The following is a 26,498-nucleotide window of genomic DNA, read 5'->3' as shown; positions in this document are numbered from 1 at the left end:
TATTCCTCTGATGCTACCCTAGCTTCCCAGATTCTTTTCCCAATTTCCCTCAAGAATTAGCTTAAAACTATATAAGTTTAAGAGAGCCCTTGTTGTTCATCATCTTTCATTCAAGAATTGTCTTAATCTCATAGAAGAAAATGAATGGTAAAAATGGAAGCATCAAGATCAACATTCCTTTACCGGAATTGTCGAAAGTAAAACGATCGGAAACGGAGAAGAGTTCCGGCGAATCAAGCTTCTCCTGTAAAGGATGGATACATGCTTTATGGGAATTTTGCAAAGAAGACAGGAACAGAGTAACATTCTCAATAAAGGTGGGCCTTGCTGTTCTCTTAGTGTCCTTCCTTATACTTTTCCGAGCACCTTATCAAATATTCGGCACCAACATCATCTGGTCCATCCTTACTGTAGCCATCATGTTCGAATATACAGTTGGTACGTACATACATACACACATAACATGCATGCAACCCATACATACACATTCATAGTATAGAACCAAATAATTAGACATTTGTTTTGTTTGATCAGGAGCGACGTTTAATCGAGGATTCAATCGGGCTCTCGGAAGTTTACTCGCCGGAGTCTTAGCAGTTGCCGTTGCTCAGGTGGCTCTATACACCGGCCATGTTGCAGAACCTATTATCATTGGTTTCAGCATCTTCATCATAGGTACGTACGTGGGGTGGGGTATTTCGGTAAATTTTCTATATATAGAGTTTCACTATATATTTGTAGTGTAGTGAGTTGTAAGATATAGACAATTTTGTCGAACCACGTAAATCTTTGTAAATGAAATTATCAATTTTGCCATGAATGCAGGAGCTCTAGGTTCGTTCATGAAACAATGGCCATCACTGGTGCCATACGAGTACGGTTTCAGGGTCATTATCTTCACATACTGTTTGATAATAATTTCTGGGTATCGAATGGGGAACCCAGTGAGGACAGCCATGGATCGGTTATACTCGATTGCCATCGGAGGATTTGTAACAGTTCTAGTTAGTGTTCTTGTGTGGCCTGCATGGGCTGGGGAACAGCTCCATAAGGAACTAGTCAAACACTTTGATGCTGTGGCTGATTCTCTTCAAGGTCAAGATTAGTGCTTGCTTACACATTGTCTTCTTTTATAGATTTGATTCATTTCGTATTCATTTTGTATTCCTCAGAGTGTGTTAGGAAATATTTAGAAGATGATGGATCTGAACACCCAGAGTTCTCAAAAACTGTGATGGATGAGTTTCCTGATGAGCCCGCGTACAAGAAATTTAAAGCCACGTTGAACTCATCAGCAACGATCGATTCTTTGGTATCTCCTCCTTCTACTGTGTTTTCTAGTTACGTGTCTAATGGGGTCTACTCTAATATATATACGTTAGATGGACAAATAAATTAAAAAACTTGATTTAACGAGTTCCATCAGTTCACAGATGGACTTGGGTTCTCTTTAATCATTTATTTCATGGCTGCAGGCGAATTCAGCAAAATGGGAGCCACCGCACGGCAGATTCAAGAATGCGAATTACTTCTTCTACCCTTGGTCGCAATACGTAACAGTTGGCTCAGTTCTCCGGTCCTGCGCCTACGAAGTGATGGCCCTCCATGGTGTCCTTCACTCTGAGATACAGGTGCCTAGCTTGACCTCCCTCTCTTTCTCTCGCTTTTTCTATGTATGTTTGTGGACACTGGACACCGTTCAAATGGAACCATGGGCGAAGCATTGAATTTCTCTGAATTGATTGCACTTTTAGAATGGGATAAAAGATTCCAATCTGATGCCATTTTTCACTTGACTGGATTTCAATCTGATGGGAATATGGGATGAGTCACATTCATAAAAAAAAATATCTCAATGGAATAAACTTAGAAAATGTTCCGCAACCAAGGCTGCAATCTTGTTGCCTATTCCATTATACCATGTTTGGTTGGTAAGAAAAGAAAAGAAAAAAAAATTTTGAAATTTTGAAATAAAAAAGAGAGAAAGAACATTATCTGGGTGCTTACGGGAAATGTACCGCACGTGCCTAGGTAACGTTCTTTATCCCTACAAAATAATAAAGATAAAAAGCCACAAACTCATTCAATATTATTTTTGTAGTATTATGTTACCTGTTTTTTTCTTTATATTCATTTCTTGCCTACCAAACATAGAAAAACAGAAAACTTATTTTCATCATTATTTTTTATCTTAGTTTATATTTTTTTTCTATCCTTTATTGTGCGTTTGATCGATAAAAAAAGGGAGAAAAATTGAGAAAGAAAAGAAAGAAAGATAGTCATCATAATTTTATCATTATTTTTGTCTAATTATGTTTTTTGTTTTTTTCCTATCCATTCATTGTCAATCATATCAATCACATCTATAGAATAATCACACTACCAAATTATATTATCCATTATATGCTCGTGATGCTTTCCCGCCCCAACTCGGTACGTGATTGTGTCCATTATACAATTCCTCATGGACGGTGTGAGATGGGGTGGAGTGGTTACCAGCAGGGACAAAGGGGATCCAAAGGGCATTATATCCTCGTGGCGCTTTCCCCTAGCTCCTTGAATGGGGAGCAGTTGGATCAAATTAAGGATTTGGATCCTCTGCGGCTTGGGGTTGAATGGTCATCGTGTTCTGCTCAACTCACTAGTCGCCACGTGGAATTAATGCAGATCCAATGGTTGATAGATGGTGGTTTGACATTTTTTTTTTTATTTTGAGCGATAATTTTGAATTGTTATCATCTATCAACCATTAGATTGGCATTAATTTCACGTGGCGGACCCCAAGCCGCAGAGGATCCAAATCCCCAAATTAATGATTCATATTGTAGGAACATATAAAATTCCAATTAGAGACTTTGACAATCTAAGAAAATTATAGATGCCAATTCCTAATTAGTTGCATTTTTTTCTTCGAATTTTTGAAGATTAATGTTGGTATCTAATTAATTACTTTTTATTGGGTATGGTTTTTGGGCAGGCACCTTATAATCTGAAGATTACATTTCAATCAGAGATTCAAGATGCTAGCAACCAAGCAGCAGAACTAGTGAGAAACTTGGGAAAGGATATAATGAACATGAAGAGAAACTTTAGGGGTAGAACCTCTCTACTCAAAAGGGTCCATAGCACTACCTTACGCCTTCAAAGAGCCATTTACATTCATTCTTACCTCCTCACATCAGGACATGAATCTCTTCCCGACAACTCTTGCAGTGCTAAACCACTTTCCAAACAACTCTCTCATGCTTTCTCAGCTACCCTTTCCGATCTCTCAGCCCAGTTAACTACTACTGACCAAGGTAACAGCAGCAGCGATGGAAATGGCAGGGAAGAGACGTCACCGAAACCACCACCACCAACGACATTACAGACCACACAGAGTGGGAGTATTCGGAATATTGGGACTCTTTCTGTGGCAGCTGTGGCTGAATCTTACCAAGAGGGAATGAAGAAGCACCCGAAGAGACAACATTCGTGGCCATCAAGAGAAGTGGATGAGTTCGAAGAAGGTAGTCATGGAGTGAATCTGTTGCCAAAGATGAAGGCATTGGATAGCACTGCTTCCTTGTCACTCGCCACCTTCACATCATTACTTATTGAGTTCGTGGCTCGTCTTGATCACTTGGTTGAAGCAGTGGATGAGCTTGCCAAGATGGCCAAGTTCAAGCTGGACGATTCATGTAACTGATGAAGTAAGACGGTCTTTGCGCGTGGCCCTGTGTCTACGCAGTACAGACAGAATGGGTAGCTGTACCGTAGACGATCCAAATTCGAGGTGGTTTATCGATTTCTTCTCCCAAACATGCTCTCAATCCTCTATTAATTAGTAATGCAAAATTATATCAATAATAACATAGGGCGAAATTTTTAAAATAAAAATGAAAGCACAGTATTTTTGGACGTCATTGTTGTCTAGTCATCAAAATTTTAATTCCCCTTGTCAATTGTAGGTTGTGTTTGGTATGTATTTTTGAAATAGTTTTCTTGCGTATGTCCATTCAAATTCAATTAAAGGGGATGTTACACCTACTCCTGTGTTCTTAATTTTTCAATATAATTTTGCCACTTAATGAATCCGCTTAAGGTGAAACTTGAAATTTAAACAAGGGACCTTGGGATTCACTTATCCATAAAATTACGAGTTCGGTTCTCATTCTCATACGTTCACGTGAACGTACGAGAATGTATTCCAACCATCCAAATGACATCCACTATGTGTGGGAAATTACAACCTCATTTAAACAACCTTGTGGTAGAACTAAGGCCCACCTAGAGAAAACTCTCCAAACTACACCTAGAAACACCTTTCCAATTGTTTTGTTAATTTTCCTTTTTTATTTTTTTTGGGAAAAGATTCGCTGAAAACCTCCGGGGGCAAGGTAGACCAGCACTTTTGTGTCAGTCTCTCTCCTCCTAACATGAAATGACCTTGTTGCCCTTAAATATCTGATACCGTTTCGTCGCACCTTGTTGGTGTGCTCCGATGTTTGAAAGAAGGGAGAATGTTTTCTGCCTGCGACGCAGGGGCCGGAATGACTACCATGCCCCCCATGTACGGCAAAAATTCCGCCCCCTTTTGTGCCACCGCGTGCTCTCTCATTGGCTGGGGCCCGCGGCGTGGCCCCTGCATCCCACCCAAAAAACAACACCCCTTGAAAGAAATACAAATCATATGTAAATAATTTTGTATTATTTAATTATTAAAAATACAAAAGATTGCTATTCCGCCTAATTATAACTTTTTTAAAAACTATTACAAGAATAATTATACTATTTACATGGTGTATTACTCAAAACCATGGAATCCTTTTACCTTTTTCTACTCATGAAGTGACTCAGGTGAATCACTATCTTGATTGGAGCAAATCTCGCTCAATTAGTTTCTAATTCTTCAACATTGAATTGTAAAAGCAGGGAATCATGGCAAACAGAGTAGACATGAGGGACTCATAAGTGGACTCCGACCTGACGTAAGAAATTTTGCATCTGCCGAACCCAAAATTCCAATTAAGGTCACACACTGAAACAGACCACCCATTTCCCACGTCCCATAATTGTTCAGATCTAATTAGCGTTAGCATTTCTTCTTTCTCTGTAATCCCCACCCTTTCTGGTATGATCTTCAGATTCGCAAACCAAGGGAATAAGTACCTCTACAAGTGTTCCATGAAAACCATCTCTTGCAACTTTTTCCTTTCTTAGATGCAGAAAGGAAGAGATAGAGGGACTATTCTTTGGAAATCCTAATGCATAATCTAATTTCTGATTATGGAATCTATGTAGACCAGAAAAGCTTCAATTATTCCATTGGTACACAACAAATTGGTTAGATTATGTGGAGATTGGTTAGCACAGGAATATGCCCATGCCCACTAGACATTACTTGCAAGGAATAGTGTGCATGGGCTTGGAATTAAGGGTTTCAATCAATTCGGGTTGCAGTGTTTCAATTCGATTAGATTCAAGATATAATACATACAAAATAAAACCAAAATCAAATCGAATCAATTTAATTTTTTACAATTCTTATTGGATTTTCAGTATTCGGTTTATATACAATAGTAAAGGGGGAAGAGTTTCCTACAAGAGCAGTGTGAGAAGGAATTTGCAGACTACACCAATGGGAGTACGGATGAATGATATCATCCATACGAGGTTCACATGGGACCCATATGTTCAGAATAGGAAGCAAGTGTCAATGTGAGCCCTACTGATAATTATGTGAAAAAGGTGTATTGAAATCTGCACAAGGGCAGCGCATCAGTGCATGCTTCCTTTTCCCTTCAGTTAAACTTATTCAGTTTTATTCCATGAGTGAAATAAAGGGTTAGCTTTTCTCACCCCCAAACAAATGGGGGTATAGGGTTTAGGATTTAGGGTATAGGATTTAGGATTTAGGGTATAGTGTTTAGGATGTAAGGTTGAGGATTTATGGTTTAGGGAATAGGATTTAATGTTTAGGGTTAAGGGTTTAGGGTATAGGGTTTAGGGTTTAGCGGATATAGGGTAGAGGGTTTAGGGTTTAGAGTATGGTGCTTAGGGTATATAGTTTAGGGTATAGAGAGCAAAACCCATACATGCTTTCGTTGGAGTTGGGGAACGTTCAGCAGTCTTTCAAAGATAGGGTGAGATTGGTCGCCGAAGAAGAAGATGGTGGGAGATCCGATTGCAGGTTGAATGCTTTCATTTAATCAACAGTTTAGATTTAAATTTATTTAATGAACGGCTTATATTAATCCGTTGTGTTTAACGTTGCACTTGTCGGTCACGCTGCGACCTTTTTCCCTTATTCCATTCACTTCTTTGGTTTGTACGGGACTTGGGAATATCTCATACTGGCTTTGAAAAAGCAAAAACACATAAGAATAATCGAGCATAAGTGCAGAATTGCAAAAGAGAAGTGAAGATAATCAATAGTCAAAGATAGAAGAGGAAGAGATTAAATGAAAACTTAAGTATTAAAACTCTTGTTTAGCCTTTTAGGGTTTAGATTCAGTTCAGATTCAGTTTATATCGTTTACATTTCATTCAGTTCAATTTGATTCAAACTGACAGGTTTCAACCTAAAACCAAACCAAATCAAATGAAATTTCAATTTCCAAAAGCAAAGTAAAACTTGATTTTATCGATTGTTGGTTTTAATTGACCAGTTTCAAATGCGGTTTTCAATTGTGGTTCTAAATTGGCACCCTTATCTGGAATCAATTAAGTGAAGGATTGAAGGAAAAAGACACCCTTTTGTATTATACAATAGGTAGTTAGGAGATTGAGATAACCCCAAGGGGGTAATAGCTCACTAGGCAATGACCGTGCCATAAGTAAGAGGTCATGAGCTCAAACCCTCATTGGGGCCTACCTATGATGGAATCTTACTCATCATCCTCAAGATCAAGTACCATCTTCAGTTTCCTTCTTGATACAACACTGTTTGGTACAATGGCAATTCCATCATCCCCCGAGTCTGCGAGTTCATCAACCAATTCATCATGCAAATGCTCGGGCATGTGATCCACATTGTCCAAGACTACAGTATTTTCCTGTTTTTCAATGATGGTACAGGCCACCCCAGCTTCACTATTACTAACCAGGTGCGCATGATCAACTGCTACATTCGTATCAGCATGCAATTGGGCAGTCCCATTGGATTGGTTTGGCGCATCTCTGACATAACATCCCAACAAACAAAACTATAAGAGAAACATGTTTAGGAATAGCCAAGGAACGAATTATAGTTTGAAAATCATGTATGGACTATTACTTCAAGCAATGGCACAATAGATGGATGAGATAATGACAAAGAATGCTTCAAATGACCATCATTGGTTAGTGAAGACTCTAAAATGTAGCAATCAGCAAGAAAAATGGCATTAATATTAAACAGTAGGAAAACTTTCCATATAGCAGTTGTTTGACAATTGAGAACAGGATCACCAATCAAGTTGCTTGTCATGATCAAGTACTTTGATGGATTATCAAAAGAACAAAATAAAAAAGAATGCCTTTAACCAATCGTAGTTAGTAAAACTCCAAAAAGTTTGTCTGACGCCTTAATGTCCCAGGCATCACCCACTAAAAATAATGCCAACAAGAAACAGATAATTCATAAATTTGCCAGAGAAGAGCGTGAATTAAAAGACTGAATCAAAGAAGTAATCTAGAATCCTAGATGTGTCTTGAATGAATTTATAATGAGGTAACATATGATTCCTACATATAATCAGGAGCGAGTCATCTGCCCTGCTGTGAAATTTCGAGTTAAAAACATTGCCAATTGGCTTAGTTTTAGTCTGGCTGGGTTTTGTACTGATGAACCAACTTCAAATTTTGATGAAACCAAGTCTTCTATTGGTTCCAATACAGAAGGGGGCAAAATTTTCCAAGACTAGTCTCTCCTGAACAATGGATCCACTTCTTTCCAATTTAGGCCAATGGATTTCAACTATTCTCTTGTTTGTTCTCCAAGATATTTTTAAACAACAGCATGGACTATAGTTCAAATGATATGCATTCTTGTAACCCTAGCTCTTATAAATTGAACCAAAGGTCCTTCATCTCCAGAGTGGCGTAGTAACTTTTCTATAAGATGATATTAATAATGAATGTGAGCTTCTATGGGCTCCAGCATTCCAGAATAAACAAATTGCAAAAATTAGATGCTCTTCTCAGCAAGGAAGTGTATTGATCATAACAAATGAGCATTACCTTCCTTTGACGTTTTGAGAGGCCCCACTTGCAAAGCCACTTTCAGTAACTCTATCCTGATCTGAACTGATTATTGCCTTCTTATCTTGCATCTTTGGAGCAAGTCTCTTTCCAGTTTTCCTGTATCGAAGGAAACAAATGGCAATAAAATTGCAGAAGAGAAGGCACAGAAGCAGGCTGAACGTGATGCCGAGAAAAAGGTGAGGAAGGCACAAATTATGAAAACACAAATGAAATGGCACAAGAACATTGAAAGATGTAGGAAAAGTAAAATGAAACATAGCCTTCTAAATAAGACAACTAAAATAGGGCCAATACATACATGAACATGCTCATACAATTAAGTGATAACAAATTAAGTATAGTTATGTAACAAATCAAGAAATTTCTAGATCTAATGAATTATATGATCATACCATGCATCTGCTATGTTTCATACATCCTTTAATGCACACTAAAGATAATAATAGGCTTTGAATTGCTCAAGCATATTACCGGGGAGGAAAAAAAAAAGAATTGCTCAAGCATGACCAAAGCTACCCCAAATACAACATTAACATTGTGCCTTGTGACACTTGTGACAAGAAAATAATTTCGAATCAAAGCATAAATCACATCACCACCAACTTTTCATGGGTAGGAATAAATTCAAATATTCTGTTCACACTTCATAACACACTTTTAAAGATTGTAAACGCATGGTAGCTTCATACTCTGCCACATATTGGACATTAATCCATGTCCCCCAGTTACAACAACCACCAAAATTTAAATAATAAGGATGATACCAACAAGAAGTAACAAAAAAAAAATGCAAAAGATAGATTTCTTTGGTGACATGGCAAAGAACTGAGTTAGCTTAAACTTTTCCATAAAAGAGTTTGAGGTTATGCAATTCACACAAACATAGAGACTTACTTGAGAATAGTGCTTAGGCACTCATCACCAGATTCATCCTGTGAGAATGAGGCTTTAATCTTCTTTTCAGGTTCACCCAGGGTAGAAACCTCATTGGTTTCTTTGCTCCTAACAATTCAAGAAAATCTTACAAATGAATAACTGGTTCCAACATCGAATAACTTAAGCTGCAGAAACATAACAATAGATTCCAAACTTAGACCTTAACATTCAGTGCCCAAGCTTAATAGTTTGGAGTGTCAAAGTTACAGAAGTGAGGAGAGGGAAGAAAAAATTGCAAAAGAATAAATAGGCCCTACCATATTTGAATTTAATATTTGGATAATAATCATTATAGGCATTGGGAATAGAAAACCTTGAAGAACAGTTTACCCAGGAAAGAAAGATTGTTCTGAGAGACCTAAATCTATAATCCATAGCAGTTCATGACGGGGGAATAGTTTTTAAAAACTGTAAATTCTACAACTGTGGCATATCTTCATATATTTTTTCTGTTATTGTATGTTCAAGCAAGCTAGACCACATTTTGGCTCATCATCTCTGATTTAGCAATATACAACAGAACACTCCTTGTATTCAAGCATATTTTAGAAACCATGTAACAGCCACAATTTTGGTACCTCAATCAGTAAGATGAACCAATATAAAACAGGTTAACCATATCGGTGAACAAATAGTATACCTTCTCTTCAAGTCCAATAAGGTTTCTTCATCAGATTCCTTTTCTTTTTCATCATTAACAAGGCCTTCAGGATGCTTCTTGCCTTGAGCCAGCCTCTTCTGCTTAGGAACTAGTAGGCCAAGTTGCTTAAATAAACGAGATATTTGGGCAGCTGTAAATCTATTACCAGAATCTAATGCATCTGCAATCATGCGGGTGCACCTCTTATGATCTTTAAACCTGCATATAGCAACAAAAGACAAACCATAATAAATTGAACCAATTTAAAGTAGGTTCTCTAGCATCTATTATTTTAAATTCTTCAATTCTAAGAACTTATCAAGCAAGATAATGTACTCACTTCTCATACAAGTTTTTCACCTCCTCCTCCTGCTCATTGCTAAAAGCACGCATTCTTTTCCTAGAATTACTGGGAGAAGAGAACAGATACAAACTAACTGATTAACTAGGAAAAAGTAAATTAATCTCACGCAAACACCCAAATGAATAAACAAATAAACATCAGTAGGAATTTTTTATGTTTCCTATTACTTGTACAGTTGTACTCCAGCCTCTAGCCTTTGCATTAGAAGAGAAAATTTGAAGACCATCCAACTCCTTTACCTTTTTAGAACATAAATGTAAAGTTCAAAAGTATGGATGTTAGTTTATACTCACGAAGACCTTGGGAAAGAAGTTTCCTCCAATCCATTGAATTTAGGAACACCAGTGTCATTGTCCATTACTCTTCCTTCTGGCATTACGTGATCATCTCCACTAGGAAAAGCCTCAAGGGCATGAAGCTTTCTCCTCTTTGAGGTGACCCTAAGGCCCAGCTGCTTAAGCTTATTTGACACTTGAGCTCGAGAAACTTTTCGATGTGGGCCAAGTTCTTCCACTATAAGTTGAACACAGTGTTGATCATCCTTATATCTGAAATGGCACATTTTTCAATAAAGATCCAATAATAAATATCCAGAAAATGGTTAATGACTATGGAATCAATATGGTATGACTTCATAAGCACAAATTAAGATTCTCTGCACTCAATTAACAACTTAACAAAGTGATGAAAATTGCAACAAATCAATCTAAAGACAAGACAGTTGTATCAAATTAGAACAACCTTTCATATAACTTCTTAATATCAGCATCCAGCTCTTCATCAAAAACAAGTCTCCTCTTCCGTTTAGAAACTCTTGGAGATTCATGTTCCAGGGAGTGGCCCTCACTGCAACAGCCAAGAGAAACCTATTCAAAACCCATAGAAATAACTAAAAAAGTCTCTGGAAACTGTATTTTTGAAGATCCGTCAAGTCAAAAAGTTCATACCTGTCAATCTGATGGTTTGAAAGGGATGCTGCGCTTTTCTGTTGTTCTTTAACACTGTCCCCATTTCTGTCTGAAAGATTTTGGAACTTCTCATCATCTGAATCTTCCTCCCTATGTATGCATAATAACATCATGGTAACCTTCCAAGAACAAGGTAAAAACTTCTAGCAATCTTTACCGACAAAGCTAGAGGCAAACATGGATGGGGCGTGGTGGGCTTAGATGGTGCCAAGGTAAGCCCAACCCAGCTAATTTATATCAGGTTTGGTTGCAAGGGAAATGGGGAAAGAAAAGGGAGGAGACGAGAAATATTTGCATTTCTTGTAAAATGGATTTCACTTCCCAAGGAAATACTTTGCATTTCCCATGCAACCAAACACCAAAAATGTTTATTCCCTGTAATTGGATCAGGGAATTAGCCTTTGGAAATATTTCATATCCAAACGGTGCCTTAGTGCAACCATTCCAAGACAAACTAATTGAACCAGGAAATTAGCCTTTGGCTGCAATCTAGCTAGCTTTATTTGCATCAGTATAGTAGGCCAAACTCCCGCCCATTCATATAGAGGCCCAATTCAGGACCTAGCCAGCCCACGATGAGTGAGCCTTGGGCTCTCAATGAACCAACCTAGCCCATTCACACAAATCATATATAACTGCATCATGCACCAGGGCAGGGTTTCTACTAATATTAAAATGAACAGAAAAATTCCTGGACAGGTGTCCATGACCGTTATTCAAGCTCGGCAGACATGTCTTACTTGCGAAAACTGGGCTCATGAGGCATCACAAAATCAGCTTCATCTTCACCAAGTGAGTCTGCAATATTTCTGTGCCCAATCCCACCTTTGCTTTGTGATGGACCAATTTCCCCTGTTTCACCAGCTGTAAATCCCCATTTTCTGGTTTCCTTCTTCAAGTTCCCAAGCTCATGCAATAAAGATTCAGAATTTATGTAGTGGCATTCTTTGCGCGTCTTCCAGAACAGTATTTCCACAAAAAGAATGGGTTGACTCTTCATTTTCCTCAACATTTTCCTCACCAAATTGGTGAGAAAGGACACAATATTTTGATATTCCTTGCAGTAAGATGACTTCTGCTCAGCCATGATATCATAGAATGTAGTGAGGAGCGATAACTGCATAGTAAGAAAAATACACCATTAGAAATGTTTCTTAAATGATTTTTTCAGTATTTGAGTTTGTTTTGCATTTTGACCTGATATAACATTGGAGAGAGCTCCAGATCATCACAAATCCTCCGCAGCATGCTTACTATGCAGTGATTTGTCCTAGAGGAATTGCTTTTGTAAAACTTTAGCAACCAACACAGGTTATGAATGATTATGTTGCTTGCAAAGGTGGCGACCAGACCAGATACTTTAAAATCAACTTCACTTGTTGCAGCTGTTTGATCATCATCAGAAGAATCACCTGTTCCATATGCCAGATCATCCGGATCATGCCTATCTTCTTCCTTGTCCTTGCCATCCACATCATCCCCAAGATTACTTTTAATCAGCTGAGGTGTTTCAGACTGCTCAGCATGATCAGGAACCCCTATGCCTTCCTCTCTCCCATCAGAATTTAAATTTGTTGACTGTTCCTTCAATGTTATACTCAAATCTGAAGATGGTTGATGAGTAACGTTGTCAATCCCACTCTCTACATTATTATTATCATCAGTACCCAACCTCTCATCCTCAGTTGCCATGCTGTCCCCCAGTCTTTTCTTCTTCCTCCCCTTCCTTGACCTTTTAGCAACCTAATGGATGATATACAAGAGCGAAAAAAGCATGTTACTACTACCAAAACTCTAACCCCAGGGAAGTTCATAACCAGAAAGAAATGATAATTATTGGACATGAAATCATAGAATATCCAGGACACCTAAAAGAATATGTTGGACCATAAAGGCATCCATGCATGAAAAATAATATAACATCCCTGATTAGCTAAATATCATGAACCAAATTACCCTTATTGTGCCACGTGCGTGAAGATTCTCCATCAGCCGTACAATTACATGTATCATTTCCACTAAATCTGCAAGATCACTGGCAGAAGAAAAGGCATCTAATCAGCTAGTATCTTTGTATTTGTAACTGAGAATGGATGTCAATAGACATAGCAAAGGGAGGGAGGCCAAGTCAGGCTGCAGTTATACTTATTAAGAAAAGGGGGTAGGGGAAGATGCCCATCCAGGCATGAATGCATATGATTTCACAAAACAGAAAGGATCAAGTTTTCCTCAAGCCACGGTGGAGGAATTCCCTCACCGATGGCCTTAATCAGTTAATTGTTGTTGGATGGGTATGTGGGAATAGAAACACCACACCAGGTTAACATATGCACTTTGAGACCAATGATATAGAGAATCAAACAAAGCAAAGTAAAGTGATGATAGTGCAGTAGAAAGGAATAAATATCTCAAGACTCCACACGCATAACAAAAGAAACAACTAGATAAAGGGAGTGGCGCAAGAAGAGGAAACAGCATACACAACAAGGAAGAAGGGGGGTAACAGCGTACAAGCAAGTGGTTACCAGGGGTTCCACACTAAACTGCATCCAAAGACCTTACGAAGATATAAGGTTAGCCGGAGAATCTCCACAAAACTGTGCCATAAGAATCTTCCCGCGGTGTAGTCAAACGCCCGAAAATATGCCACAAACACCAGAACTCAAGACTGCCGCACTGTCACTGTTCTGGTCTCTAGCCGTAGCACCACTACGGATAAGAGGACTGCGGGGGGGAGGGATAGGGAGAGGGAGTCGGGGATGGGGTGAGGGCATAGAGAGAGTCGAGGTCCGTTGGGGGGGGGGGGGAGAGGGTTGGGAGTGGGCACCAGGGAGTGAGGAGAGATTTGAAATCTGACCGTTGCACTTTTCTTTTACCCAACAGTAGCACTTTCGCTAACGGGGGATGGGGAGAAAGAGTGTAGAAAGAGTAGGAGGGTCAGGGATGGGAATGGGGCGGGAGGGCATAGAGAGAGTCGGGGATGAGGAGAGATTGGAGATAGAGACTCAAGGATGGGATGGATAGAGAGAGCGTAGAGAGAGAATCAGGGATGGGGAGACAGTGGGGATGAGGTGGAGAGAGAGAGAGAGCATAGAGAGTCGGAGATGGGGAGAGAGCATAGAGAGAGAGTCGGGGATGGGGAAAAACCATGGTATCAAAGATAAGTTAAAACCTATTTAAACTGGGCTAGTTCTTGACAATAGAGACAATTCATCAAAAAGACCATGCCATGACTCTAGGCTGATAAAAAAAAAAAGGACGTACCCAGTGCCCAAGGCTCCCGCCACTGCGGGGTCTGAGGAGGGTCATAATGTACGCAGCCTTACCCCTGCTTTTCACAGAGAGGCTGATAGACTAACTTAATTAACTAGGACTCTAAAACACTTTACTAAATAGAATTGTTGAAGCCAAAATCTTCTAGATAACTTGTTCCCTACACAACTAACCAAAAGGACTCTTTAATGACTAAACTATACCAACTACACTACCTAATGGACTCACTACTAATTAAATATGGACTTCATACACTCCTTTGGATCCCCACTTTTGAACTTTATAATTCAACCTATTACAAAAAAAAAAAAAAAATGAATTAAAAGACCATACATAAAAGATATCAAAACAGGACCAATTTTTTTTTACCGGGCCTGCATTAATCTACCTTTGATGTATTTCATGCAACTACACACCAGAAATAGCAAATATTGTCAAATAAGTTGCAATGCATGCCCTAAGTTGAATGGGCGCCTCTATTGTATTTTCCTGATTAGGAAGGCTAGATAACTGTTTGCCTAAGGACAATTTTCTTTCTCATGGCCGATGCACACTCTTAAAAAATGAGTTGCCCTGCAGGGGGGAGACAATCACCACATTTACACCCTTTGAGAATGAAGTTTACAACTCAGATATGGTTCCATTTTAAAGTACGTGGACAAGGGGACAGTAAAAAGAGCTTGAGCTAAGGGACTGTGAGGATTTGAAAAGCATAAGAATTCAAGTATGTCTGGCCCTGAGAAGGATAGAATGGCAGAAAACGATCTGTGCCTTTGTCCTAAAATAGTACAGACCAGATCCAGAAGATGACAGTCATGTGCCAATGAACTGCACTGCCAGTACATTTTTCCTATATTCTGTATTGCAGTGGTAACACACAAAGTTAAATAAAGCAAAGAAATCCACCAAAAATCTCCTTCAGTTCTAACAAATCAAGCTATAACATGTGCATTAGAACGCAAGAGTTCAGGATTGAAAATTTAAAGGGAAGAACAATTCATATGTTCCTACGTTGTATTCATACCTTTTGGGTTGTTTATGGGGATCAAAAGATTTAATAAGGCTCATTAGGAACTGAGTCATCCCTTGATCTGTCTGATCATAGAATAACTTATAAAGAAGGATGCGAGCTGTTTGAGGTTCCCTAGAGTCCTCTGACAATAGCTTAAGAGTCAAATCCAACATGAGGATCTGCACAAGACAAAAGCAATTCGGCTTAGGATCAAAGATGATAAAGCTAAAATCATAATTTCAAGCTCAAAACAATTGTGGTGAAACCTATCCATGAGAAAGCAGAGATCAAAAGTAATAAGTTGAGAGTATGTGAAACAATGGGTCTCTACTGTTGACACTGTACAGAATGACAACACAATGCCAACTTTTGACCTCAAATTCTGGAAAGCAATCTTTAAAACTCAAAGAGCAGGCATATATAACTTAAAGCAAATACAAAAAGGATGAAATTTTTCTATCAAAAGGGCTGTTTTTCACTGAGTAGGGAGGGCTGCCTTTAACTTACCAGTTGCAAACCAAAGCAGACTTGTTATATAAGATGTGTCAGCTTAATGACTTCAATTTAATGATTTTTTGAAGGATATATTGAGCACCAAGGTCAGTCTTTTGACATGCTTTAGAAATGCTAACACAAGGATGACTGCAGTGGGTGTCATCACTCATCACATGCCATGCATCACTTCCTTGTTAGTTGTAGAAACAATGAAACATACAGAGGCTTCTTGATTCTTGCATATGATTAAATTTATTTCCCTTTTTTAGACAATATCTAAGAAACAAATATTTTTATTTTGAAATACAAAACTTGAGTATCTAAAACACTGGCTAACCAAAACCATCAAATATTCATTTTTTTAATAGCCACGCATATTTTTATCCTACTTTTAGAGAAGCATTGATTTTCACATGAATAGAATCACATAATGCCATTGCTTATCTAGCTTTAAGCTGATAATCATTTTGTCTAAGAAGTAAGAACCTTTGGAAATACAGTTCATATTGAAAAGCGTTATAACCAATTAATAATTAGAAGTGCAATAAACTACACGCTACTTAAAGAAAATGTCAAGTAAGAAGTAGATCTAGAAGACAGGATCAACCCAGAGTATCCCTTATTCTAGCAGCATTACTAGTTTGACGAAACATGAGACTAGCCATAGACAATGAAGTGTCCCAAATTTGAACAGCCGAGTCTTGGAAGAGTACAAACGATGTCTCTGTGGAGTAGCTTACTAGCTTTATATTTTTTAACCCATTCGTTTGTTAGATAAAGTGAGAATATAAATTAAAAAATTACCAGAACTAAAGACAGATAAGTCAGGAACAAGGTTCCTTTCAAAGAATTCTTCATTCTATGATCACAATGATGTCCTGATTTATATCCATAAGTTTACTTACACCAGTTTCTTAGAGTAGAACAATTTGATTATTGCCAGGTTAACTTGCTTGGTGAAAAACTAGAATACCAATTCAAATGACATATTCACCTTCTCAAAAAATATTCATTGATTTATCAATAGGTTTTGAAAAGATGCAAAAAACGATAATTTCCACCAATTTCTTGTATTCAATTCCTCACCAATTTGTAATGAATCAAAGAGGAGCAAACATACTCAACTCAGCTTTATCCCAACTAAATGGGGTCGGCTAGATGGATCGTTTTTCTCAATTCAGCTCTATTCAAAGCCATACTTATTACTAGTACTAAGCTATACATGTCTTTCCTTACTACTTCTCCTAGACTCATTTTAGGCCTACCCCTAGCTCTTTTAACTCCTTCAATTTGAATCAAATCACCATTCACGTGCTGCACCAATTAATTTAGTTTGAGCCAATTTCATCTTCCTTCTTTCAAAGAGTTCGAACCAATCAAAGTAATCATCCAAGCTTACCAACCAGACATAAAATATCTATTGATCATGTTTCCCACTATACTCCTTCAGTTCGAGCTGGACTTTGTGTCATCTAAGCACCGTTTGGGTGCACCATTACCACCATTAAAGTATGCTAGCATGTGGTCTTCAAAAGTTCCTTGAGGTGTGTAAACCCTCTATGGCCCTATATCCATGCACCTTGGAGCATGGTTGTTATCTATAGACTGTTGGATACCTTGCCTCACCTTCAGGAGGTGCATAACTGCCTTCATAGGGACAGCAATTCAGTCTTCCATTGCAGTCATCCGTTCATTCATGCTTCTCTAATCGGAAGTTAACTGTTGTAACATCTCAACGATCCAATTATAAGGATCAAGAGGTGGGTATGGAGTTCTTAAATTGTTCTCTGCCATAGTTCTAATACCACTTAATAAAATTCTGATTTATAAGTTAAACCAGTACTAAAAACAGAATCGATACAGAGATAAAATTCCAGAAGTAGGTGAAAACATATAAAATGAAATCTGTTAATCCTGGTCGAGTTCTCCTTTTAGAAGGCACAATCTATGCTGAAAATCCCAGCAAGATCCAATGGCTGGATCTGAAGATATAAAGGAATCTTAACGACACTAGGATAGGGTTTAAACTGTCAAACAAAGGGTCAGAATGATGATCAGATTGCAGATTCATATAACCCAACAGAATATCAGTAGATACTATCAATTTCAAACCCTACAGAATACAAAAACAGTATAGATCGACTTCAGGATTCAGGTTTAAAAGTCAATTCAACTCAAAGTAGGACTGTGTCAAACACTCAACAAAATCAGTGTTTGAAAACAGATTCTGAAAGGGGGGTTACTGTCAATAGAATAGTTCTGAAACCAGAACTGAGATCAGCAATATAAAACTCCCAAAACCCAATCAATCCTAGTGAAGGTAGAAGAATCGCAGGACAGAATATGGATTCAATTGCAGGAAATTTAAAACCAAAATTGAAGAAATGAATGTCAATAATCAAAGAAGAGGATAATAAGAAAGTACCTGGGCTTCCCACCGGAAAGCGTTGACTGGATTCACACCAATCAGGCCTTGATTCACACAAAGAAGAAAGCACTCCATGCTAAGAGGCAGAAGCAACAACTTTTATCAAAATCAAATTGGGGGTGAAAGACTCCCCACGCCTCTTATTTATTAAAGTCCATAAAACAGAGTTGGGGTTGGGCTGGGAACCCCCCTAGCCGACTCCTACAATCTACCCAACTTAAAACACTTAAAGACAATGAACAAAATATCTAACTTAAACTAAACCAAACTGAACCAATTGAACCAACCGTTCAACCGGGACTAACTTTAAAAACACTTAAAATAGAAAAGAACTTAAAAACAAGAAACAAAGTGGACCCAAGCCTTAAAAATAGAGTGGGTCGCGCTAGGACTGATACTTCGTGGACTTCCTACTCTTATAGGTCTTCAATTCTGCATTACCCCTACTTCTGTTTCATCCACCAAAACGATATCAGCAAAAAGTATACACCAAGGGATCTGATCTTGAATGCCTCTAGTCAGCTAGTCTAGGATAAACGCAAACAATATGGGCTTAAAGCATACACCAAGGGATCTGCTTTTGTTTCATCCACCAAACATGCCTGAATTTAAGGGATCTGCTTTTGTTTCATCCACCAAACATGCCTGAATTTAAATTTTATCATTTCATCAAGCTTGTGCCAGTAAAGATGAAAATTTTTTAATCTACCTTTCATATTCTTTGTGAATAGATCTTTCCGATTGCATGGTGAATGGTCTAGAATTTCAAATTTCATCTTTCAACCTCCCTTTAAATGGCTTTCACACTTCTAAGTAAGTATACAATTTTCTAGAACTTTAATTTACCCACCAATGGCAAGGATGGACATGGTTGTATCCATGGAATAATGGTGGCATTATCAAAGGATTCACCTACTTCTAAATATAAAGAAGCTAAGTAAACTACATGCACTAGTTCAGAAAACAAAGTAAATCACAGATCACTTGAGACCGAGTTTAAGAACATCACAATAGCCCAGCTAGAATCTTGCTCATGAATTTTATGGACATATCTAAACCACCTCATGTTGCAAACAAAAGTGTATACCATGATTCTTCTTTCTCAATAACTGCGGGCATTGTATGATGGATGTGAAGTAGAATCCCCCCTCCCTCGGGTAGTTATGCATTATGATGGGAACTCCCAATTCTCTAGCAAATACAGCTCCTTTTATTAATTCTTCACATGTATGATGTACCCACAGTAGCATTCAAGAAATGTCCTTTGATTTCAGCTGCTTCAGCTTGTGCTTATGGGCATCTATAAGTTAAGCTTTATTTATTTACTTCCTTTTTTTTTTTATGAACAAGCAACAACAAAAGGTAATTCATTAATAATAAGGAAAGTATGGCTGTGCAACAAAAATATAGAATGGAATAGCTCAATTTAAAATCCAAAAAGAGAACAATACATCCTTTAGGTCAGGAACCAAGCAAAATATACATTGACACTGTAGGATATGTTTAATCAAGGAGATGCATTCTCCCAAATCAGATTGAACACCTCTTCATCAAATCTGGAAGCCAAAATGCCTGGAAATCCTTTCTTTTTACTCGCCTACTTCATTAGTTTTCGACATATAGGAATAAATATAAGCCATGTGCACTTTCAGTTAAACCTCTAGGCTTCAAGGCAAAACCTCATTGTTTTTTATTATAACTCCTAGAATTTCTTGGTCTCTCAAAGGGCTTCACTAAAATAAGCTCATGTTGAGTTGCAAAAGGGTCCTCACAAGTGTAGACTGATTTTATATATAATGCTTAACCTCAGCTCAGTCTACTTTTATATTCTTTTCAGATGTTATTATTCTATCTTTAACGAAATGGGAAAAGGAATTACATTTTAAAAAAAAAAAACATCCATCCATAAACTCAAAGTCATGCATTACTTTCTAAAATGCATGCCTAAGAACCATTGCCCATATACATATATACAGTTTGCATGTATGCATAAGAAAGATGCCATGGAAGCAATATATTTTTTATCCAACCAAGAATATATTGAGTTAATGAGGTAGCATAGTATTCACCATATTTTTCATAAGAGATCCCGATACACTGAGGAATTTATAGTCATTTGTTTCCTTCAAGCCATCAAAAGCAAAACGCCACTTAGATATGACCAAATTGAACATGGCTTCATTCATTGTTGCTGCTATTGGTCCACAGAATTCCCCTTGGAACAATGTGCTATCAGCATGCTTATTGATGAAAGCTTCAGATGCATCAGTTTCCATGCTTGGCTGTTATATGACAAAGAAACCACAGTATCCATTAAGTTGTACAGAATGAACTTAAAAGAACAACAAAATTAAGTAAAACAATGTATTCTAAAAAAATTATTAAGCAAAAAAGAACTCTGTCAACTTTGTAATAAGAATTGACACTAAGAAGGGCCAATAGAGCTAACTCCAAAGGAATTCATAGCATTAAGGGACATTCCTATGGGAATAGATCAACTAACTTTCATTAGATAATGAATTCCAGCACAACAAATTGCATAAATAGACTATCAAGTATGTCTTTCAATTATATGACCCAAAAGGAAAGAAAGCCGGAAGCAGTTTAAAAGAATCTAGAAAGAAAAACAAAAAACCCTGAGGGGGTGAGGGCCAGGGAAAGAGGACAACAGGTCACCATAGTTATCAACAAGTTAGGCCCTCCACATGGAAAACTTAAGTAAGAGTTCAAGCATGTTTGTAATGGAGGTATGAGTATCTATGAAATTAATGGGGACACAAGTTTATCATGACTTATTTCTCACCTTTGAAGTTAAGAACTTGTGATATTGAAAAGCTGTAACAAATTGAGCAACCTGGAAGAAAATAACAATATCGCTGTTCTGAATGGCATGTTCTTTTTCAATATCCTCACGAATTGACTGCATTAGAACTGATACTCCAAGGGTTAGACAGTAAGAACATGCATTATTCATAATTGTGGAAAAAGAAAGGCAAACCCTAGACAACCAGCATACGCCCATCTCATTACAAAAGATTACCATTATAACCGCCTGACAAAAGCTGGTTTATAAAATCATGGATCAAGTGTAAAACATTCTCCTTTGACGATGATAATTGTCTATGATCCCATGCAATTCTTTTTGAAGGTCCCCGATGCACTTTATTAGGTTTGGGCAGGTTATCATGAGCAGCTCCAGGATTTCCTTTGATTAATGTTTTAGAACCATCCTGTCACAGAAAACATGGTGGATGTAAAAAAAAAAGGTTTTCAGTTACCCTGTTTAAAGCCATCAATAATAGTAATAGCCTAATACCACGGCAAGCCGCGTAAATGTTCCACTGAATTGTGAATAACGATCGAATTTTTGCAGTCTAGCGAGCCTTCTCTTTTCTTCTTCCTCCATCATCAAGGATTCAAGAGAGTTCAGAGATGCTTTAACATCTTCATCCACCTACACAATAATTTTTAAATTAGAACCTTCACACATATGACAGACACCTGTAGTAAACCAGTTGAAAATGCACAAAAGAGAACAGCAAAAACGGATGAGAAATTCTCAACAACAGAAAGGTGGCCATTTGACCAATGAAGTTGAAATCAGTAAATACCAAGATTACTAGCTTTCACTCAGAATCCAACAGCAGATACTGCTAGCTAAACAGCTTTGACTCTGATAGTCTTTCAAAAGAGATACATTAGGAATTCACGATAGCATTAGCTCATCTTTTCTGGTCTTTTGATATGTTTTATAATCTTTTCTGTGATGCAACCTATTATTATTACAGGAAAAAAAAATATTGGAGGATGATGGGAAGCCAACCTTGGAGCCCTTTTGAGATGCCTTGGCTGTCAACTCTGACTCTTGGCCCAGAAATATGTAATGCAAAGTCTCCAATAAAAGCAAGTTATCTTGACGAAGATAACAGCAGGAACCACCAACATGTTGGGTCAACACTAACATAAGATCCATCACATTCTCACGGAACAAGAGCTCTAGAAATCTGTCTCTCGTGGACAAAAACTGCGTCACTGACCCCGATGCCTTCTGCTGCAGTGAGAGATCTTGGACAGCTAGAGCGTTTCGAAACAAAGTAAGAACCAGCTGAACTAATTTCCAGTTATCCTCTGTGAATGCTTCACTGCTTGACATTGGATTAGACATATAATGAATGTGGCATGAACCCAAATCAAAGCATATCAAAACCTAAAAGGAAAATTTTATTTTTTTTTTAAAGATAAAACATTTGATCGATAGAGGCACATGATTGACAAAAAAAGGAAAGTGGTCATTTTGAGTTGAAAATGGTGTTGTTGACGACATCTATGTGGCCCTTAACTTCATCTCATCTGACTAATCACACAAACTCCTGGCACAAAATGTAGACCAATTTCACTATGATGACCAAGGCCCACAGGAGTACATGCCTTAGGAATGGAGGTAGCGTAGCTTGCTCTGATTCTGACACTGACTTCTGGGGAGATCACTCTCCCATTCATTGTGGGATGGTGCAAGTGAGATAGGATACTGAATCCTTGCTTGGTAATATCTTCAATGATGACCAAGGCCCACAGGAGGTGTGCGGCATCGCCCTCCGTTCCGAGAGGGGATGAATTCCCCATTGAAAACTCCAGGATATTCTTTCACAAATATATATATATAGTGCTCTGTGGAGGGTTAGATCCAATTCAACTTGCATGGTTTGTTGAAAGGTGGAATGAAAGTTTATCCACTTAGTAAGATTTATCCAAGGATGCTAACAATCTAGGAACGAACATGGTTCACACAGCAGTACTGTGGGGTTCTTTTGTCTATTGGACCCAGAAAATCCTGAAAAATACTACATTTAGTTGATATTCAAATTAGTGGCATCCTTTTGTTGTTTACAGGAAGAATATGGTGATAGACTTTTTGCGGGATACATCCAAAGGCATTTTCAACATAGAAAACCGTAGCAAAGTCCCGCCATCCCATGCCACATGACTGCAGAAAGTTGCTTCTAGAATGAATTGAAAGTTCGAAAAACGCATACAAGACAACAAGATGCAGGAAAACATGGCTCAATAGGCAAGATGATTTCTTAAGGACGCAATATTCTGATACATGCGAATAGTTTGAAGATTGTTTACTCAGCAGCGTAACTAATAAAATCCTCATACTCCAGGAACTCTATGAATAGCAGAAGAGTGGGGAGAGTTTGTGTGTGTAGTAGTGGCTTACCGTTCCAAGTTCTCCAACGGCTCTTCTAGGAGGGAAACAATCACAGCAATGGTGTCACTACGTGTAATTGAAACCTTCAATTCCCATAGATACTCTATTTGCTGGGAAATGTCATTTGACGTGCTTTCGATAGGCATGGTAAGAAATACCAAAACCTTCACTGAAAAATAATAAAACAGATAAAGAGGGCAATGGCCCAAGAGGCCACCTCTTGTCATAAGAAAATCAAAGGAAGAGAAGACGGAAAACAATCTAAAATTTAAAGGGAAAATTTAAAAAAAATAATACCTGCATTTATCACTAAATCGCGATGAGCCTGGCAATGCTCGATAATCGGAATCAGATCCTTTGACACCGTATTCCACTTGCAAATTTGCTTGAATACATCTCTTGTCTGGGGATCGTCGCGTCTCAGAAATCTCTGTAAATCCTTCAGATTGTCTGTAAATAAATGCATGAAAAATTAAATAGATAAATAAACAAAATAGCAGTAGTGATGTTAAAAACATACCCAAGCAGAATTCACTCGGCGTGTAACCGATCGGTGCCCCATTTTCATCTTCTTGTATGCCTCCAATACCAGCACAAGTGATGGACAATCCTTCCAGGTCCATGTTTGGAAACCTCAACTATGGCTAGAGAAGAAGAAGAGGACGATGAAGGGATGAGATAATAAAGTTCACAGGGGGGTCGAATTAGGGTTTGCAAGAAACAAAGAAATACTAACCGCGAGAACGGGATTGAATACGAAAGAGATCAGTAGAAGCAAATTGAAATGTCAATGATTCTTTTCTTCAGACATGAGTTGCAGATTTGAAAATGTTCTTTACAGTCGAACTATCGGAACTATCGGAGTCTCTGGGAGTTGGGGATCTCTCAGATCACCGAAAGGTCTACGAATTTCCTAATTTTTCCCGCGCTCTTATTTTCCCGCGCTTAATAGACCATCGTCCACATCGGAAAATGTAGGATGGCAACCGGTCGGGCCAAACCTAACCGGGATGATGGAAATCAGAAGGCCGGTCCGTTATGGAATTTTGGAATTACCCAATATGACAATGAGTCCGGTTTTGCTTCACTTTAAAGCAATCGCACAGTCTCTTACCATTTGGCCGAAGAGACCGACTACTTGGACCAATTAATACAATGACCAACAAAAGAAACCTGCAACTTTATTTATTTATTTTTGCACCAAAAAAAAACTTTTATTTATTTATTTACTATTTATGAGTGTATTTAATTATTGGGAGAGGGTTTTAAGAATCAGATAGACGAATCTAGGGATGTAAACGGATCGGATTCGGCTCGGATATTGCTATATCCGCATCCGTATCCGATTAGCTTTCGGACGGATTCGGATAGTGCTAAACGGATACGGACACAGATACAGATCGAATATTTTATCCTTTTATATATAAATATAGCTTTTCGGATAGCTATAGCCTATCCGTATACCTTTCGGATAGTGCTAAACAGACATCGACACGGATATGAAAACGGATTTCGGCTATTCATTTACATCCCTAGGCGAATCGGCTGATTTGGAAAAGAATCAACCATGATCGGTCCTGATTTCCATCGACCTAACATGGTCTATTCACACGTGGATCTGAAGACTTATTTTAGGGTTCTTGAGCATCGATTCTAGCTAATTTTGATCCATCTGATCCAAATCAGAGTCGCCAAATCTCATGTTTTAAAACTAGGGAGGCAGTTTTCTTCACCCATGGTGAATAAAAAGTTCTTTTGCCATGGGTTTGGGTGTTTAGAGATGAGTATTAGAACAACGGAGAGGGCATTATTGAATGTGTATAATAAAGAGTAATTATGATCCTTCATTCAGAGTGGAGGAAAACTTTTTCCTCAATTATTTGATTCCAGAATCCAGGCTAAATATAATTAATACAATTTTTTTTGATAAAGAATATAATTGATACAATTGTGCATATTTATTATCTATACACATGTGAGAGGTGAGAACTCAAATTAAGGTCCCAATTGACGTGTATATATATTTAAGTTTTTATTTTTTACTTGGTCTCTTTGTCTCTACACAATACATAATTGGTTCGGAATCTGGACTATGTAGTTGTGAAAACGGAGAAGCCAAACCAATTAGGGATCGAAACTCGATCAACCAATGGATATTCGGTAACAGTCTGGACTTTAAGGATTTGATAGAATTATTGGTTAGTTTTAGTTGACCTAACATGCCTTAAAGACCTAAGTTAGCCCGATCAAAACCAATTGATATCCACTGATTGAAGCTTTATTTGTCACTAAAAAAACAAAGGAGAATTCTAGAAGAGAGATATACACATAAATCAATCATTGCTTCATCATGAATTTTGTTTAATTATTATTTTTTATTTATTTTTTAACATCTAAATATAATAAGTTTCTTTGACAACTAGGCCCCCAACTTACTTTTGAGTCCAAATAAATCTTGACATTTTCACGGTACAGAAAACCTATTCATTGGTGATACTCAAGTTTGATATGAAACGTGCCTATGATAGGATCGAATGGCATTTTTTAAAGAATATCCTGATTCGATTTGGCCTCTCGACGAAGGTTGTTGCTCTAATTATGAGCTGTGTCACCACCGTATCTTACTCTATTATGATCAATGGGGCCATGAGATGCTCGGTTACTCCCACCAGAGGACTTCGGCAAGGAGACCCTCTATCCCCTGCACTTTTCATTATGTGTGCACAAGCATTGAGTAGCCTCATTAGTAAAGCTCAGGGGGAGGGTCTTGTTCATGGTGTAAGAGTCCGGAATAGGGGGGAGGCTCTTACTCATCTGTTTTTCGTCGACGACTGCCTCCTATTTTCAAAAGTCCGGCTTCAAGAGCTTTTCAATCTAAAGGATCAGGTGGATATTTTTTGCAAAGCTAGTGGCCAGTCCATCAATAACAAAAAGTCTAGCCTCT

General features: G+C 38.0%; 2 protein-coding genes across 3 annotated transcripts; one reads left to right on the top strand and one right to left on the bottom strand.

The window, feature by feature from the left end:
- Nucleotides 1-131: 131 nt before the first annotated feature.
- LOC122666052 (aluminum-activated malate transporter 9-like) lies at nt 132-3,688 on the top strand. Its single transcript, XM_043862164.1, has 6 exons — nt 132-438; nt 535-675; nt 826-1,095; nt 1,173-1,312; nt 1,476-1,631; nt 2,978-3,688. The coding sequence occupies exons 1-6, from the start codon at nt 141-143 to the stop codon at nt 3,686-3,688; spliced, it is 1,716 nt and encodes a 571-aa protein (XP_043718099.1). The 5' UTR covers nt 132-140.
- A 3,171-nt stretch (nt 3,689-6,859) lies between these two features.
- Nucleotides 6,860-24,402, bottom strand: LOC122665028 (protein timeless homolog). Of its 2 annotated transcripts, none has more exons than XM_043861084.1 (20): nt 24,075-24,402; nt 23,852-24,004; nt 23,564-23,723; nt 22,166-22,484; nt 21,659-21,796; nt 21,383-21,572; nt 21,146-21,273; nt 20,412-20,624; nt 15,432-15,598; nt 13,091-13,169; nt 12,332-12,877; nt 11,875-12,251; nt 11,114-11,224; nt 10,908-11,012; nt 10,460-10,714; nt 10,143-10,211; nt 9,803-10,021; nt 9,121-9,228; nt 8,203-8,322; nt 6,860-7,161 (listed from the first exon to the last, which is right to left on the bottom strand). In XM_043861084.1, exons 1-20 carry the CDS (start codon nt 24,175-24,177, stop codon nt 6,870-6,872), a joined length of 3,852 nt encoding a protein of 1,283 aa, XP_043717019.1. In that variant the 5' UTR covers nt 24,178-24,402; the 3' UTR covers nt 6,860-6,869. The 2 variants fall into 2 exon arrangements, with proteins under 2 accessions (XP_043717019.1, XP_043717020.1); XM_043861085.1 differs by having other exon boundaries at nt 10,466-10,714.
- Between the last annotated feature and the right edge of the window lie 2,096 nt (nt 24,403-26,498).

Source organism: Telopea speciosissima, chromosome 6 (assembly GCF_018873765.1).
Source record: "Telopea speciosissima isolate NSW1024214 ecotype Mountain lineage chromosome 6, Tspe_v1, whole genome shotgun sequence".
Classification (NCBI taxonomy): Eukaryota; Viridiplantae; Streptophyta; class Magnoliopsida; order Proteales; family Proteaceae; genus Telopea; species Telopea speciosissima.
This window is presented reverse-complemented; position numbering and strand designations above follow the sequence as displayed.